Source organism: Notechis scutatus, chromosome Z (genome assembly GCF_049901735.1).
Source record: "Notechis scutatus isolate UNSWTSFEM ecotype Mainland chromosome Z, rNotScu1.2, whole genome shotgun sequence".
NCBI classification, from domain to species: Eukaryota; Metazoa; Chordata; class Lepidosauria; order Squamata; family Elapidae; genus Notechis; species Notechis scutatus.
This window is the reverse complement of record NC_142025.1, coordinates 135,807,892-135,821,411: the sequence shown is the minus strand read 5'-3', so window position 1 is coordinate 135,821,411 and position 13,520 is coordinate 135,807,892. Positions and strand designations below refer to the sequence as shown.

Below are 13,520 nucleotides of genomic sequence, written 5' to 3'. Positions count from 1 at the left end.
AAAAAGCACCTTTGGGTCTACCGGTGATGATGTTGCCTAGTTGGGTAATAAAACATCTGCAAGCAAACAGCCAAGTCCAGACAGCACCGAGAACTCCACACAACGTGAGTGTTTAAAAGTTACAGTGTGGTAAAGGCAACATTCACAACTGAGTGCCGCATCAGGACATGCACGCACCCTGCTCTGAAAATAAATCAATGCTTTACCCAGGGGACGTCTAACCTTTTTTTTTTATAGGACTTCAAAATAATAAACCAGACCAGGACAATTCATTGCCTCAAGTCAACCCCTCCAAGCGCACGCGAAAGGATTTAATACGTTTACCTATGATAAACAGCAGGCACATTGAGAAGATTTCCAGGCCTATTTGGAAGCAAACCAAATTCCACAGAAGGACAGAGGAGGGACAGAGGAGGGTGCCTCGAGCTCTTCCATGCCTAACAGGGCGCTGTGGGAGTGGGCAGCTGGCGCAAGAGGGCCTCCCCCATTCCTGAAAGGATCCAATTTAAGCGTCTGCTTTTTTAAGAGTGCCGTACCCCTGCACACAAACACATCCAGACTGTCTATGAACCTTGCAGCTTAAAATAACCCTTGCTGCATGGATGGAGGCTGAGAAGCAGCAACAGGTGCTCTGTAGGCTTGCCAAGGCACCAGGGTGGCTGAGGTAGTTGCTGTGCTTGTTGCCAAGTTGGGGGCACTGCCTCGAAAAGACAGGGGTGCTGGGAGAGCGCTCGACAACTTTTCGGCACTGCTTGCAGTGTGTTGACCTAGATAAAACTTAGAAAAAGCTGGGCAACAGACCCAAGCACAAAACCTGGCTCAGAGCTTGGGTGTTTAACAGGCAGCGGACACACTAGCTTTTATTTTTTTCCCAGGCAAAATAGATTCCCTCAACCAGCAGGGATCAGGAAAAGGGGCTATGATGTGGCCTAACTTTTTCCTTCAGGACCGGGAGCAACGCATAGCTACGCGCAGGAGAGGGGAGACCCAACGGCAGAAAATTCTGACGGACGAGCAGGAAGGCAAGATCAAGCTGGCCTTCTTTGTGGCCATTGTGGGGATGACCCTGACGGTGCTGGCGGTGGGCACAGAATTCTGGGTGGAACTCAACACCTACAAGCAGAACCACTCCGCCATCTGCGAGGCCGCCCACTTCGGCTTGTGGAAATTCTGCTACAAGAAGCTCTGGGTCTACGATGTGGGAGAAGAGAGGCACACCTGCGGGCCTGCGGAGCTGCCCGGTGGTAAGTATGCTTTGAATCCCCTTCCTATCTGCTCTTCCTCTCTTTGCTAAGTTTCAGCAATTCTTCAAAACCTGTTCTCCAACTCTGTTTGGGATAGTCAACTTTGTAGACTTCTCCAGTGTTTTATGCTGGTCTCCTTCTATTCCATGTCCTGTTACTGCTCCTTCATACAAGCAGTTTTGTTGATGCAAGGAGTTTGTTCCAAGAAATGTGCCTGGAGGTGGGATGGATGAGGCCAGCCCTAGAGGAGACAGATGAGATTGCTGCCCTTCTCACCTCCCCAGAAAACCCAATTCAACTTTCCACACGCATTCTTTCTGTCTCACACACGCACACGCACACACGCACGCACACACGTAACTGAAAAGCCTTTGCGTTTGTACTTTGTTCCAGGAGATGTGCCTGGATGAAGGATGGATGAGATGAGATCACTCTCTTGCTCAACCTCTCAACTCAACTTTCCACACATATTCCTTCTGCCTCACATACACATAAACACACACACACACACACACACACACACACACACACAGAGCTATGTAACTGGGAAGACTTTATACTTGTACTTGTGTTCCAGATGTGGCTGGAGTTGGGATGAGGCCAACAGTAGACAGGTGAGACCACTGTCCGGCTCATCCGCTCAGAAAAGCCAGTCCAACTTTCCACACACATTATTTCTGTCTCACCTAAATACACGTGCACACCTGTGTAATTGGAAAGACTTTGCACTTCTATAGCCATTCACCATCTACTCCGTCACCAGTGGATTCCTCTTAGCCAGCCAAACAGCTGCTGCTCCTGAGTGGTTTCTTCCTCATAACTATTATGCCACTTGGCAATTTATGAAGATGTTGCTGCCACTCATGGGGAGAATTTTGCAGCTGAAGGGAAATGTGCATGGGGGAAGGGACTTCACTGAAGCTCTCACATGCAGTTTGTGGGCACTGATGTCACACAAAATTCCTTATAGTGTTTTTATATGGAAGCATAACATGCGCATCTTGCATAGAACCATAAGGCATGGCACAGGCAAGGTCATGATGCTAGTTTGAAGATGAGATTTTAGCAGCCATCAGTAAATCTGGGGCTCTTCTCCTTAATGTAATGGAATAACTGTAGGGCTTACTAAATTACACTTTTCAGCAATTCCAGCTAGCAAGACCAGTGGAGAAGGGCGTAGTTGCACTCCTGTCTTGACAGCAATGCTAATTTCCCTACTTAGACATATTCACTCTGATCTTTTATTCACAAAACTAAACTGATGCACAGCATCTGTCTCTCCTCTCTTGCTCCCCTTCCCTTCCGTTCCACATATACCAAGTCTGTTCATAATGAAGGCTCATGATTTCAGGCTTGGCATCTTTTTGCAAGGGTAGGCAAAGAACTTGCTGTGAAGAATTGCTGAAGCATTTATTCCCTTCGGCTAATGATGGGTGACTAAGGCCCTGCTAGCACATTTTTCAGATACCGGTTTCCATAAGCACATTCCCTCTTTGAATGTAGAATTGTCTTAACAGCAGCCTTTGGCATCCAGGTGGATTCCCATCCTTTTGCATTACAACCAGTTGCCCTGTTGTCTGGATGATTATAGGAGTTGATAGCCCAACACATCTAGAGGCCACTGAATTGGTACAAATGATTGTTTAAATTAGGAGTGTATCAGTTCATGAGTGTCTAAATTCAGAGCCCTTGTAGGGTCTCAGGAAGCAAACCTTCCTAATTAGCACATTTTTCTTCGATCCCATCCATCCACGTCATCGTTTCCCCCCAAACTTTATCATAAAGGCAAAGGAGTCCCTGCTACTCAGCTAGCCATTGCCAGCTATAGGGCCCCCCTGCTCATCTCCCTTTCAAGGCCATTGAGCCAGAGCTGTCTGAAGACCTTTCCATGGTCATGTGGCCAGCATGACGTCATGGAGGGCTGATACCTTCCCACCAAAGTGGCACCTATTTATCTACTCGCATTTGCATGTTTTTGAACTGCTAGGTAGGCAGAAGATGGGGGCTCACCCCGTCGCAAGGCGCTTGGGCCTCAAACCTGGGCTGCCAAGTTTCCAGCCAACAAACCCGCTGTCTTAACCGCTGAACCACTGTGCCGCCCTTTAACTTTCATCACGCAGTCTTTTTCTATTCCATCATCACTCTCGTCACATGCCCCGAGTATTTTACTTGCTGATATCACTGCCTTTGTTCAATTCAGGATTGATTGGCAAGGGTTTTCCATGCAGTCACTCTGTTCTTCGCAATCAGCAGCATCCCCGTGGTCACGTGATCAAAATTCAGAGGCTTGGCAATGACTTGTATTTATGATGGTTGTTCCGAACAAGCAGGCTCGTAAGCCTGCGAACCTGACTGGCCTTTCCACAAGCTGGCTCGTAATCCTGCACATTTGATTGGTCCGTTAACAGCGGGTCGTGATTGGTCTTTCTGGACTGATCTGATTGGCTAGTTAACGGGCTGCCGCGATTGGACGCTCCAAGCGCGGCAAACTTAAACCATTGGACGCTTTGACAGCAGCCAGCTCTATAAAAGGAGCTGCTGCTGCCAGTCTCTTTGCTCTGTTTCCTGAAGTCACAAATAAAGAGTTGGAGTCACTATTCGATGTCTCGTCTCCGTTATTGCGCCCACTCTCCGAGATAGAACACTGGCGACGAAGGTGGGATGCGGAGACGATAAGAGCTGACTGAACACTCGCGAAGTATTGACAGAGCACGTGGCTGACAACGTGCAGAAAACAGCAGAATGACCAGCAGCGCAATACCACCCGCTCCGTTTGATCCAGCTAACGAAGATTGGGACTCGTATATGGACAGGTTTCAAATGTTCCTGGAAACCAACAATCTGAAGGATGCCATGCCTAGCAAGAAATGCGCAGTGTTCCTAACGCATTGCGGACCCGCAAAGGCACTAGCAAAACCAGCTGAAGTCAAAACTATGGATTGGGACACCCTCGCTCCCATTCTCAGGGCTCATTACGCCCCAGCAGTTCCAACCCTCATCAGAAGACACGAGTTTTACCAGAGGGACCAACGGGAAAGCGAAAGCATCGGGGACTTTGTAGCTGATCTAAGAAATCTGGGTGGACTATGTGGCTTCGCGAATCTGGAAGAAGCCATGAGAGATCGGCTTGTCCTGGGTCTAAGAGACCTCACCATCCAAAGCAAGATTATGGCAAAAGGAGATATCACCCTCGCAGATGCCATAGCAGATGCTACTGCAGCAGAAGCAACCAGGAAGTCAGCAGCCCAAATGCGCCGAGCGAATGGGTCCAACCGCCAACTCGCCAGCAACATCGCAACACCCCCAGAGAGACACACAACAACAGCCCACCATGAAGACATCGAGTCCTCATCAGAAGGTGAAGAAGAAGAAGTCAACAGACTCAGATCAGAGCGCGACCAGCGAGACCAGCGAGGTCGTAAACCCAATTTTCAATGCGCCGGATGTGGGGGAAACCACCCACGAGCAGATTGCAGGTTCCTAAATGCCATCTGTCGTTCCTGTGATAAAAGGGGCCACATCGCCAAGGTCTGCAGAAGTAAACGAGTATCCAGCCCCAAGAGGAACAAAAATACTTTCCGGCAGACAGAGGGCAACCACCCATCAAAACACCTAGTGGAGCCCGTACAACAGAAACCGAATGCTTGCCACCACTACCAGACGAGAGGAGGCACATCAAACCGTCACCATCGGCCATGCCTCATCAGTGGATGCAAAAAAAATCTGGGTAAAGGTCACCATCGAAGACAGACCGTGCATCATGGAAGTCGACTCCGGGTCGTCCCTATCAATGGTCTCCTGGAAAACTCTCAAGCAACTGATCCCTGACATCCGCCGCCAGGATCTCAGCACCCAGAGACTTATATTAAAGGACTACCAAGGCAATCGAATCCCGGTTGCTGGTTCCAGTCACGTCCAGGTCTCGTTTAAAGACCACACCGCAACTCTACCTCTCACCGTCGTTGACAGAGACTGACCCAGTTTATTGGGACTACAGTGGTTCGCGCCATTAGGAATCAAATTGGCAGGCATCAACCAGACTGTAAGCGAAGACTGGGAGGCGGCCCTCATCCGGGATTTTCAAGATGTCTTCACCGAGCAATTAGGCAAGTACAAGGGGTCCCCCATTTCGTTTAATCTCTGCCCTGATATCGCACCCATCCGTCTAAAGCCACGCCGAGTTCCCTTTGCTCTCAAACCGAAAATTGACGAGCAATTGGACAAATTAATAGCACAGGGCGTGTTAGAACCCATCGGCCATGCCCGATGGGAGACCCCAATTGTAACCCCCATAAAACCTGACGGATCCCTGAGAATCTGTGGGGATTACAAGGCCACCCTGAATCACGTGCTTCAACAGAGCACCTATCCAGTACCCGTGGTCCAACACCTTCTTCACTCGCTCGGGGGCGGAAAAGTATTCGCTAAGCTTGACCTGGCCCAAGCGTATCAGCAGCTGCCAGTAGACGCAAAGACCGCAGAAGCCCAAACTATAGGCACACACAGGGGTGCGTTCAAATGTAATAGACTCCAGTTCGGAGTAAGCGTAGCACCTGGCATTTTTCAAAGTTTGATGGAAAGGTTGCTACAGGGCATAAAAGGAGTTGTACCCTATTTCGATGATGTATTAATAGCCGCCCCTACACGAAGTCAATTAGAAAAACACCTAAGAACTGTCCTACAAAAGTTCCAGGATGCAGGACTCAAAGTCAAGAAGGACAAGTGCCAATTATGCACTGAAAGGGTTGAATTTCTTGGTTACCTTCTTGACAAACAAGGTATTCACCCTACCGAAAAGAAATTAGCAGCTATTAAAAATGCTCCAAGACCCAGAAACAAGACAGACCTCCAAGACTTCCTGGGCCTCATTAACTTTTATAACATCTTCCTACCCCAGAAGGCGACTGTTGCTGAACCCCTGCATAGGCTCCTCGACAAGAAGGCTTCCTGGTTTTGGGGACGTCAAGAGGAGCAAGCTTTCCAACAAGTCAAAGACCTTCTAACATCTGATGCAGTGTTAATCCAATATAACGAGACACTACCCTTGACTGTGACTTCTGACGCTTCACCTTTTGGAGTAGGAGCCATCCTGAGCCACGTTCTACCAAACGGTACGGAGGCGCCTATCGCATTCTTTTCAAGAACTTTGTCTAAAACTGAAAGGAACTATAGTCAATTAGATAAAGAAGCCCTTGCTATTGTATCCGCAATTAAAAGGTTCCACGAATACGTATATGGACGATCCTTCTCCATAATCACAGACCACAAGCCATTGCTTGGCATTTTAGCAGGGGATAAACTAACTCCCCACATCCTATCACCGAGAATGACACAATGGTCAGAGTTCTTAGCCGCCTATGACTACCAGTTAAGACATCGACCGGGGAAAGCCATTCCCCATGCTGACGCCTTAAGCCTCTCGCCATTGCCTGAGTTCCTAGACGATCCAGCTCCTACGCTATCCACGCTACAAATTGAGATGCTTCCCTCACCCCCACTAACTGCGCAGGATATCGCGTTAGAAACAAAAAAAGACCCTTGTCTGGCGCGAGTCCTCAGCTGGGTGGAGAGGGGATGGCCAGAAATCGAACCCAACGACAAGTTCAAACCCTTCAAAAACAGACAGACAGAACTTTTCTCCCAAAAGGGGTGCGTGTTATGGGGAGACCGAGTAGCCATTCCAGAAAAACTTCAACACAGAGTCCTGAAAGTGCTGCACGATGGACACCCGGGCATCATGCGAATGAAAGCACTGGCAAGGAGCTACGCTTGGTGGCCAGGTATGGACAGACAAATCGAAGCCTGGGTTGCCACCTGTAGCAAATGCCAAGAAACACGTTCGGCTCCACCAAAAGCACCCCCAACGGAATGGGAAACGCCCAGGGGTCCATGGTCCCGCATCCACATCGATTTTGCGGGACCTACAAAAGGACATACTTTTCTAATAACAGTAGATGCCTACTCGAACTGGCTCGAGGTGAACAAGATGAAGACCACCACCACAGAAGCGGTCATCAAAAAACTAAACAGACTGTTTGCAACGCACGGATTTCCAGATGTCCTGGTTTCCGACAATGGCCCGCAGTTTACCGCCTTGGCGTTTGAACAATACCTAGCGGACCGGGGATACGTCACGCCTTGACATCACCTGCTCACCCGGCGGCCAATGGCAGGGCTGAACGAATGGTTCAGTTTACTAAAACAACCCTACACAAAATGGACCAAGGAAACATTCACGACAGAGTCACCAGAATGCTCCTTCTCCAACATATTACACCGAACAGCACCACAAACAAAAGCCCAGCCGAACTCCTGATGGGCAGAAAACTTAGATCACATCTGGACCGACTACACCCTGCCTACACCCCAGAAAAGCCCCTGGGTTCCAGCAGCAAACATCGCACATTTAAGGTAGGAGACCTCGTATTTGCTAAGAATTTTATAGGTGACCCATTGTGGGTCCCTGCCAAGATAACACAAATTACGGGCCCCCGTTCCTACTGATTAGAAACCACAGATGGAAGATTGTGGAAACGCCACATCGACCAGTTGCGTTCAAGGCTGACAACTACCCCCTCCACGAACTCTGAAATCGAAACCAGAGGGGGAAGGGAAACCGAGGATTTTGAAAATGAAATAACACCTGCTACAAGACACGCAAACCCACAGTTCGCACAATCAAGCCCATCATACTCACCTGATGAAGAGGACCCATAGCAGATGGTCACTTCTCCAAGCAACAGCAGCCGAGTGGGGTCAGAGGACCCAGACGACGGGAACGAGGGTAATGTTGAAGGCATCCCCGAGTCACCTGCAAGGATACCCAGCATAGAAGCCAGGTCACCGTTAAACAATCCACCAGAACCAGAATCCGAGCAAAGGCAGGTTGAACAACGCAATCAGGTAGACAGGTGCGAAGACCTGCCTACCTGCGCGAATACATCACCCCACCCCTGAGACGGAACCTAGAGGGGAGGGGTGTTCCGAACTAGCAGGCTCGTAAGCCTGCGAACCTGACTGGCCTTTCCACAAGCTGGCTCGTAATCCTGCACATTTGATTGGTCCGTTAACAGCGGGTCATGATTGGTCTTTCTGGACTGATCTGATTGGCTAGTTAACGGGCTGCCACGATTGGACGTTCCAAGCGCGGCAAACTTAAACCATTGGACGCTTTGACAGCAGCCAGCTCTATAAAAGGAGCTGCTGCTGCCAGTCTCTTTGCTCTGTTTCCTGAAGTCACAAATAAAGAGTTGGAGTCACTATTCGATGTCTCGTCTCCGTTATTGCACCCACTCTCCGAGATAGAACAATGGTTGCAATGTCCCGGGATCATGTGACCTTTTTTCACCTTTTGCCACCTTCTAACGAACAAAGTCAATGGAAGAGCCAGATTCACCTAACAACCGTGTTACTAACCTAACAACTGCATGATTCACTTAACAACTGTGGCAGGGAAAGTTGTAAAATAGGGCAACATTCATTTAATAACTGTCTTGCTTAACAATGGAAATTTTGGGCTAAATTATGGTCCTAAGTTGAAGACTAACTGTTGTTTTCTTTATTCACTTTTTCTTTTTATTAAAACTTCCCACCCAGGAAAGGAAACCTCATATCATCCCAGACAAATGGCTGCCCAATTTTTACTTGAAACCATCTCGTAATAAAATAACCATGACTCTAGCAATCCTTCTCTTTAACGATTTTGCCTAATCTTGTTATTGGTTATATTTCTAAGCTTAAACTCTGTTTTTCTGTTCCAGCAGATAAACCTCCTTTATCTATTCATAGACCCACGAAAATAAAATCATCTACCAACTTCATTTCTTTATTCATTAAGCTTGCAGGTTGACATGATTTTGGTTTTTTTAAATATTTAACTGCAATCTCAAATATTAATTTCCATTTTACGTTCATTAAGAGCTCATCTACATTTTCTTTACTTCCAGCTAAGAAATTGATATGATCTGAATATTTCAAGCCATTGTTTTCACCTTCGGATTTTAACTACAGCTGTCAGCATTTCCATTCGCTGTATGTTCTGGGAATATATATCTATTATATTCTATATTCTATTCTATTTCTCCGAAATCTGTCCTTATATCTCCTCTTCCTCTTCCTCCTCCCCTCCCACCCTCCTCCTCCCTTTTCTCCTTCCTAAATACTCCTTAGAACAGGGATGTCATCCTCAATTTCATTGGGGTTCCATCAGGGTTGTGTTTGACCTGGGGGGGTGGTCAGGTACGCATGACCAGGGTGGGCATGGCAAGGAGTGGATGTGGCCAGCTCGAGGTCACTTGTTTGGGGGCAGAGGTGGTATTCAGCAGGTTCTGACCAGTTCTGGAGAACCAGTAGCGGAAATTTTGAATAGTTTGGAGGACCAGCAAATACCACCTCTGACTGGCCCCGCCCCCATCTATTCTTTGCCTCCCATTGAGTCCCGGTTGATTGGCTGGATCTTCTTTTGTAGCCTTGCACAGGAGAACAGAGCTGGAAAGCAGGTTAGTGGGGTGGGGAGGGAATGGGATTTTGCAGTAATCTTCCCCCAGGAGTGGGGAGGGAATAGATCTTTTACAGTATCCTTCCTCTGCCATGCCCAGAGGTGGTATTCAGCACATTCTGACCAGTTCTAGAGAACCAGTAGCGGAAATTTTGAGTAGTTCGGAGAATCAGCAAATACCACCTCTGACTGGAGGTTTCACAGTATCTTTCCCCTGCCATGCCCACAAGGCCACGCTCACAGAACTGGTAGTTAAAAAAAAATTGAATCCCACCACTGGCCACACCCACCAAGCCACACCCACAGAACCGGTAGTAACAAAAATTTGAATCCCACCACTGGTTGGGGGCACCTGTGGTGGCCCAGGAGGAGCCATTGTCTATAGCGGGGGGAGATGAGACCAGGGAGAGTACCAAACTCATCCTCCGGAGGAGCCTCGACGTCCCTCTTCGGCCACATGGAGGAGTCCCCGGATGGTGGCGTGGGCTGTCCAAAGCCCTAGGCAGTGGACAGCATTCCCCCAGCCCAGCCCTTGAGCTCCCAGGGCACCATGACCTCACAGCCCAGCCCAGCCCTGCTTCCCTGAGAGGGTGCCAGGCTGAGCTTAACCACCTCCTCAAGGCGGCTGCTGCTGTTCTTGCTCTCCTTGGCCAGGTTGCTCAGGTGTGTGCAGGAGGACAAAGTGTGCAGGTCAGAGGGAGGCCCACTCCCTCTCCATGCAAGGAGACCTGATTTTGTAACAAAGCATCCTCAGCAACAGGATGGGAGACAACCAGGAGAGGTCAAGAGGAGGAGATAAGGGGATGGTGAAAAGGCAGCATGGCTGCTGGTGACCAAGTGCTAAGGCAGGACTTCCCTCAGACTCTCCCTCTCATTAAAATATTTCTTTCTTTTTTCTTCCTTCCTTCCTTTTTCCATTTTCTTCTTTTTCCTTCCCTCTTCCTTTTCCTTTCTTTCTTCTTCCTTTCCCTCTTTCCTTATTTTTCCTTCCTTGCCCTCTTCCCATCTTCCCTTCTTATCTTCCCTTCGTGGGTGCTCAAATGCACGAGGCCTCCTCGCCCTGTGATCAAAGGCTGCTTTTGCTAGCAGTGCCTCTGCCAGTGTAAACAGAGCTCAGGAAGGGCACACCCGGCCCTCCCGAGCTCCATTTTCGGCTGTGACAGCCTGCTCCAGCAGTCTGCCAGGGAAAAGGAGATCTGTCCCGGGCTCCGTTTTCACTGGCAGAGGCACCGCGGGCCAGTCCTTCACTATTTCCAAGATGGCCGCATGGGTCACATCAGGCCCACGGGCCGTGAGTTTTACACCCCTGCCTTAGAAAAATCACCTTGTTCAGACGCACCATTAGCCTACAATTCAATTGGGGGTGGGGTGGGAATCCACCTCTTTTTTGTATTTTCTTCTTTATTATCCTTCTCATGTTAGCTTGGAAATTCTCTCCCCATCTATGGTTCCATACTTGGGGGGGGGGGGAGGTATTACTTTGCTGTGTGAGAAATTAGGGCAGTGATTCAGTAATTAGCACCTTGTCTTGCATGTCTTCTTCAGCGTAGGCATATACAGCGATCTTTCCTAATTTTTAGGTCGCACAATTTCATTTCATATTCACTGACATATTCATTGACATACAATTATGAGCACTTTAATTGCCTCTTTTTCTGGAGCTTTATGCGGTTTCATTGATATTTGCTCTGGTACTCCCCTGTTTGACAGGTGGCCTATTACCTTCAGTACTTCATTTTCTAGTGGGGTTGGATTTTGAATATATGATTTTTTTTTCATATATATTTGATATTTGAGAATATAATATTTCTATGAATATTTCTATCATTCTACAATAATAAGGGGTTTTAGTATAGTCCAGTGGTGGCAGGGGTGGGATTCTACCAGTTCGCACCTATTCTCTAGAACCGGTTGTTAACATTCTAAGCAGTTCGGAGAACCGGTTGTTAGAAGAAATTACTGGCCTAATCCTGTAAGGAAGGCAGGAAGGAAACATTCTGGTGTTGCTTACAGAAACTGCCTCTCCGTTAACCCTTATTACATTCTTGGCAGGACTAGACTTCCTGTCTCAGGAACATCTCTGGAGTTTTTTCCCCCTCCTTTGCTGGTACTTTGCTTGTGTGGAGTGACCATTTAAAGTTACAATGGCACTGAAAAAGGTGACTTATGATCATTTTTCACACTTACGACTGTTGCAGCATCCCCACAGTCATGAGAGGCCATGGGAGGAGATGAGTGCCTCAATGTGAGTGATATTGAGTTGGCCACGCCCAGCCAATAACATGACCACCAAGCCATGACCACCAGTCACATGACCACCAAGCCACGCCCACCAACCAAGCCACGCCCACAGAACCGGTTGTTAAAAAAATGTAATCCCACCCCTGAGTGGTGGCTAACATTTTTCAGCTTGTGTGCTGAAAATTGTGCACATGCTCACACACGCTGGTCATATGTTAGCACCCAGAAGGTAATGCGCGCGGCCTCCCCCACGCCCCTGAGCATGTGTTCACGAGGCCCCCACGTACCCCACACATCTGCGTATATGCACACATCTCCTGCACATCCCCAGCCCCCCACGCATGCACGCCAGATACCTGAAAATCAGCTGTCAGGCGGGTGGCACACGCGGATGCGCGGTGGGGCTATGGGACACATGCCATAGGTTCGCCTTCACGGCTATAGCTCTTCTTCCTGGAGTTTGCCTATATCGGATTATTTCTGTTGATTCCTCTTGCATATTTCTAGCTCAATTATAAATGTCTCTGTGATTCCTCTACTGTCTTACAAAGTTATTTGTTTCCTATATTTATATGCTACATATGTGTTGACAGCTTAGCTGACAGATTTTCCATTGTCCTTTCTAGTTTGATCTTTAACTGTATTCATACAAGCATCTGTACCCACAGAAACCAACACCGTTTGGCATTAAAAGTGATTTTTTAAAAAAAAAAAAAAAAATCTGGTAATAATAAACAGATACCTGATAGCTAGATTAAGAAAATAAGGCTGTGTGGGAAGGAAGTTTTAGTCAGAGGCATGATATTTTCGGGGAGTAAAAGAGCCAGGATATATATATATATATATAGGTAGTCCTCAACTTATGACCACAATAGAACCCCAAATTTCTGTTGCTAAATGAGACATTTGTTAAGTGTGTTTGGTCCAGTGGTGGGATTCAAATTTTTTTTACTACCGGTTCTGTGGGTGTGGCTTGGTGGGTGTGGCATGGCTTGGTGGGCGTAGCAGGGGAAGGTTACTGCAAAATTCCCATTCCCTCCCCACCCCACTAACCTGCTTTCCAGCTCCGTTCTCCTGTGCAGGGCAACAAAAGAAGAGCCAGCCAATCAGCTGGGACTTGGGAAGCAGGGAATAGATGGGGGTGGGGCCAGTCAGAGGTGGTATTTGCAGGTTCTCTGAACTACTCAAAATTTCCGTTACCGGTTCTCCAGAACCAGTCAGAACCTGCTAAATACCACTTCTGATTTGGTCCCATTTTACAATTTTTCTTGCCACAGTTGTTAATTTAATCACTGCAGTTATTAAGTTAGTAACACTATTGTTAAGTGCAATTGTTTTCTCCATTGAGTTTGCTTGTCAGAAGGTTGCAAAAGGTGACCACATGACCCCTGGACACTATAACGGTCATAAATATAAGTCAGTTGCCAAGAGTCCAAATTTTGATCACACGACTGTGGGGATGCTGTAACAATTGTAAGTATAGAGAATGGTTACGAATCACTTTTTTCAGTCCTGTTTTAACCTCAGCATTTTTAGAA

The 13,520-nt window shown here is 47.8% G+C and overlaps 1 protein-coding gene across 1 annotated transcript in view; it reads left to right on the top strand.

Annotated features, from left to right (window-relative positions):
• Positions 1-549: 549 nt before the first annotated feature.
• Positions 550-13,520, top strand: part of CACNG6 (calcium voltage-gated channel auxiliary subunit gamma 6) — a 47,691-nt gene continuing 34,720 nt past the window's right edge. Inside the window, exon 1 of the mRNA XM_026677415.2 lies at positions 550-1,244. Coding sequence (XP_026533200.1) covers positions 920-1,244 — 325 coding nt within the window. The 5' untranslated portion in view covers positions 550-919. The remainder of the gene's footprint in view (positions 1,245-13,520) is intronic.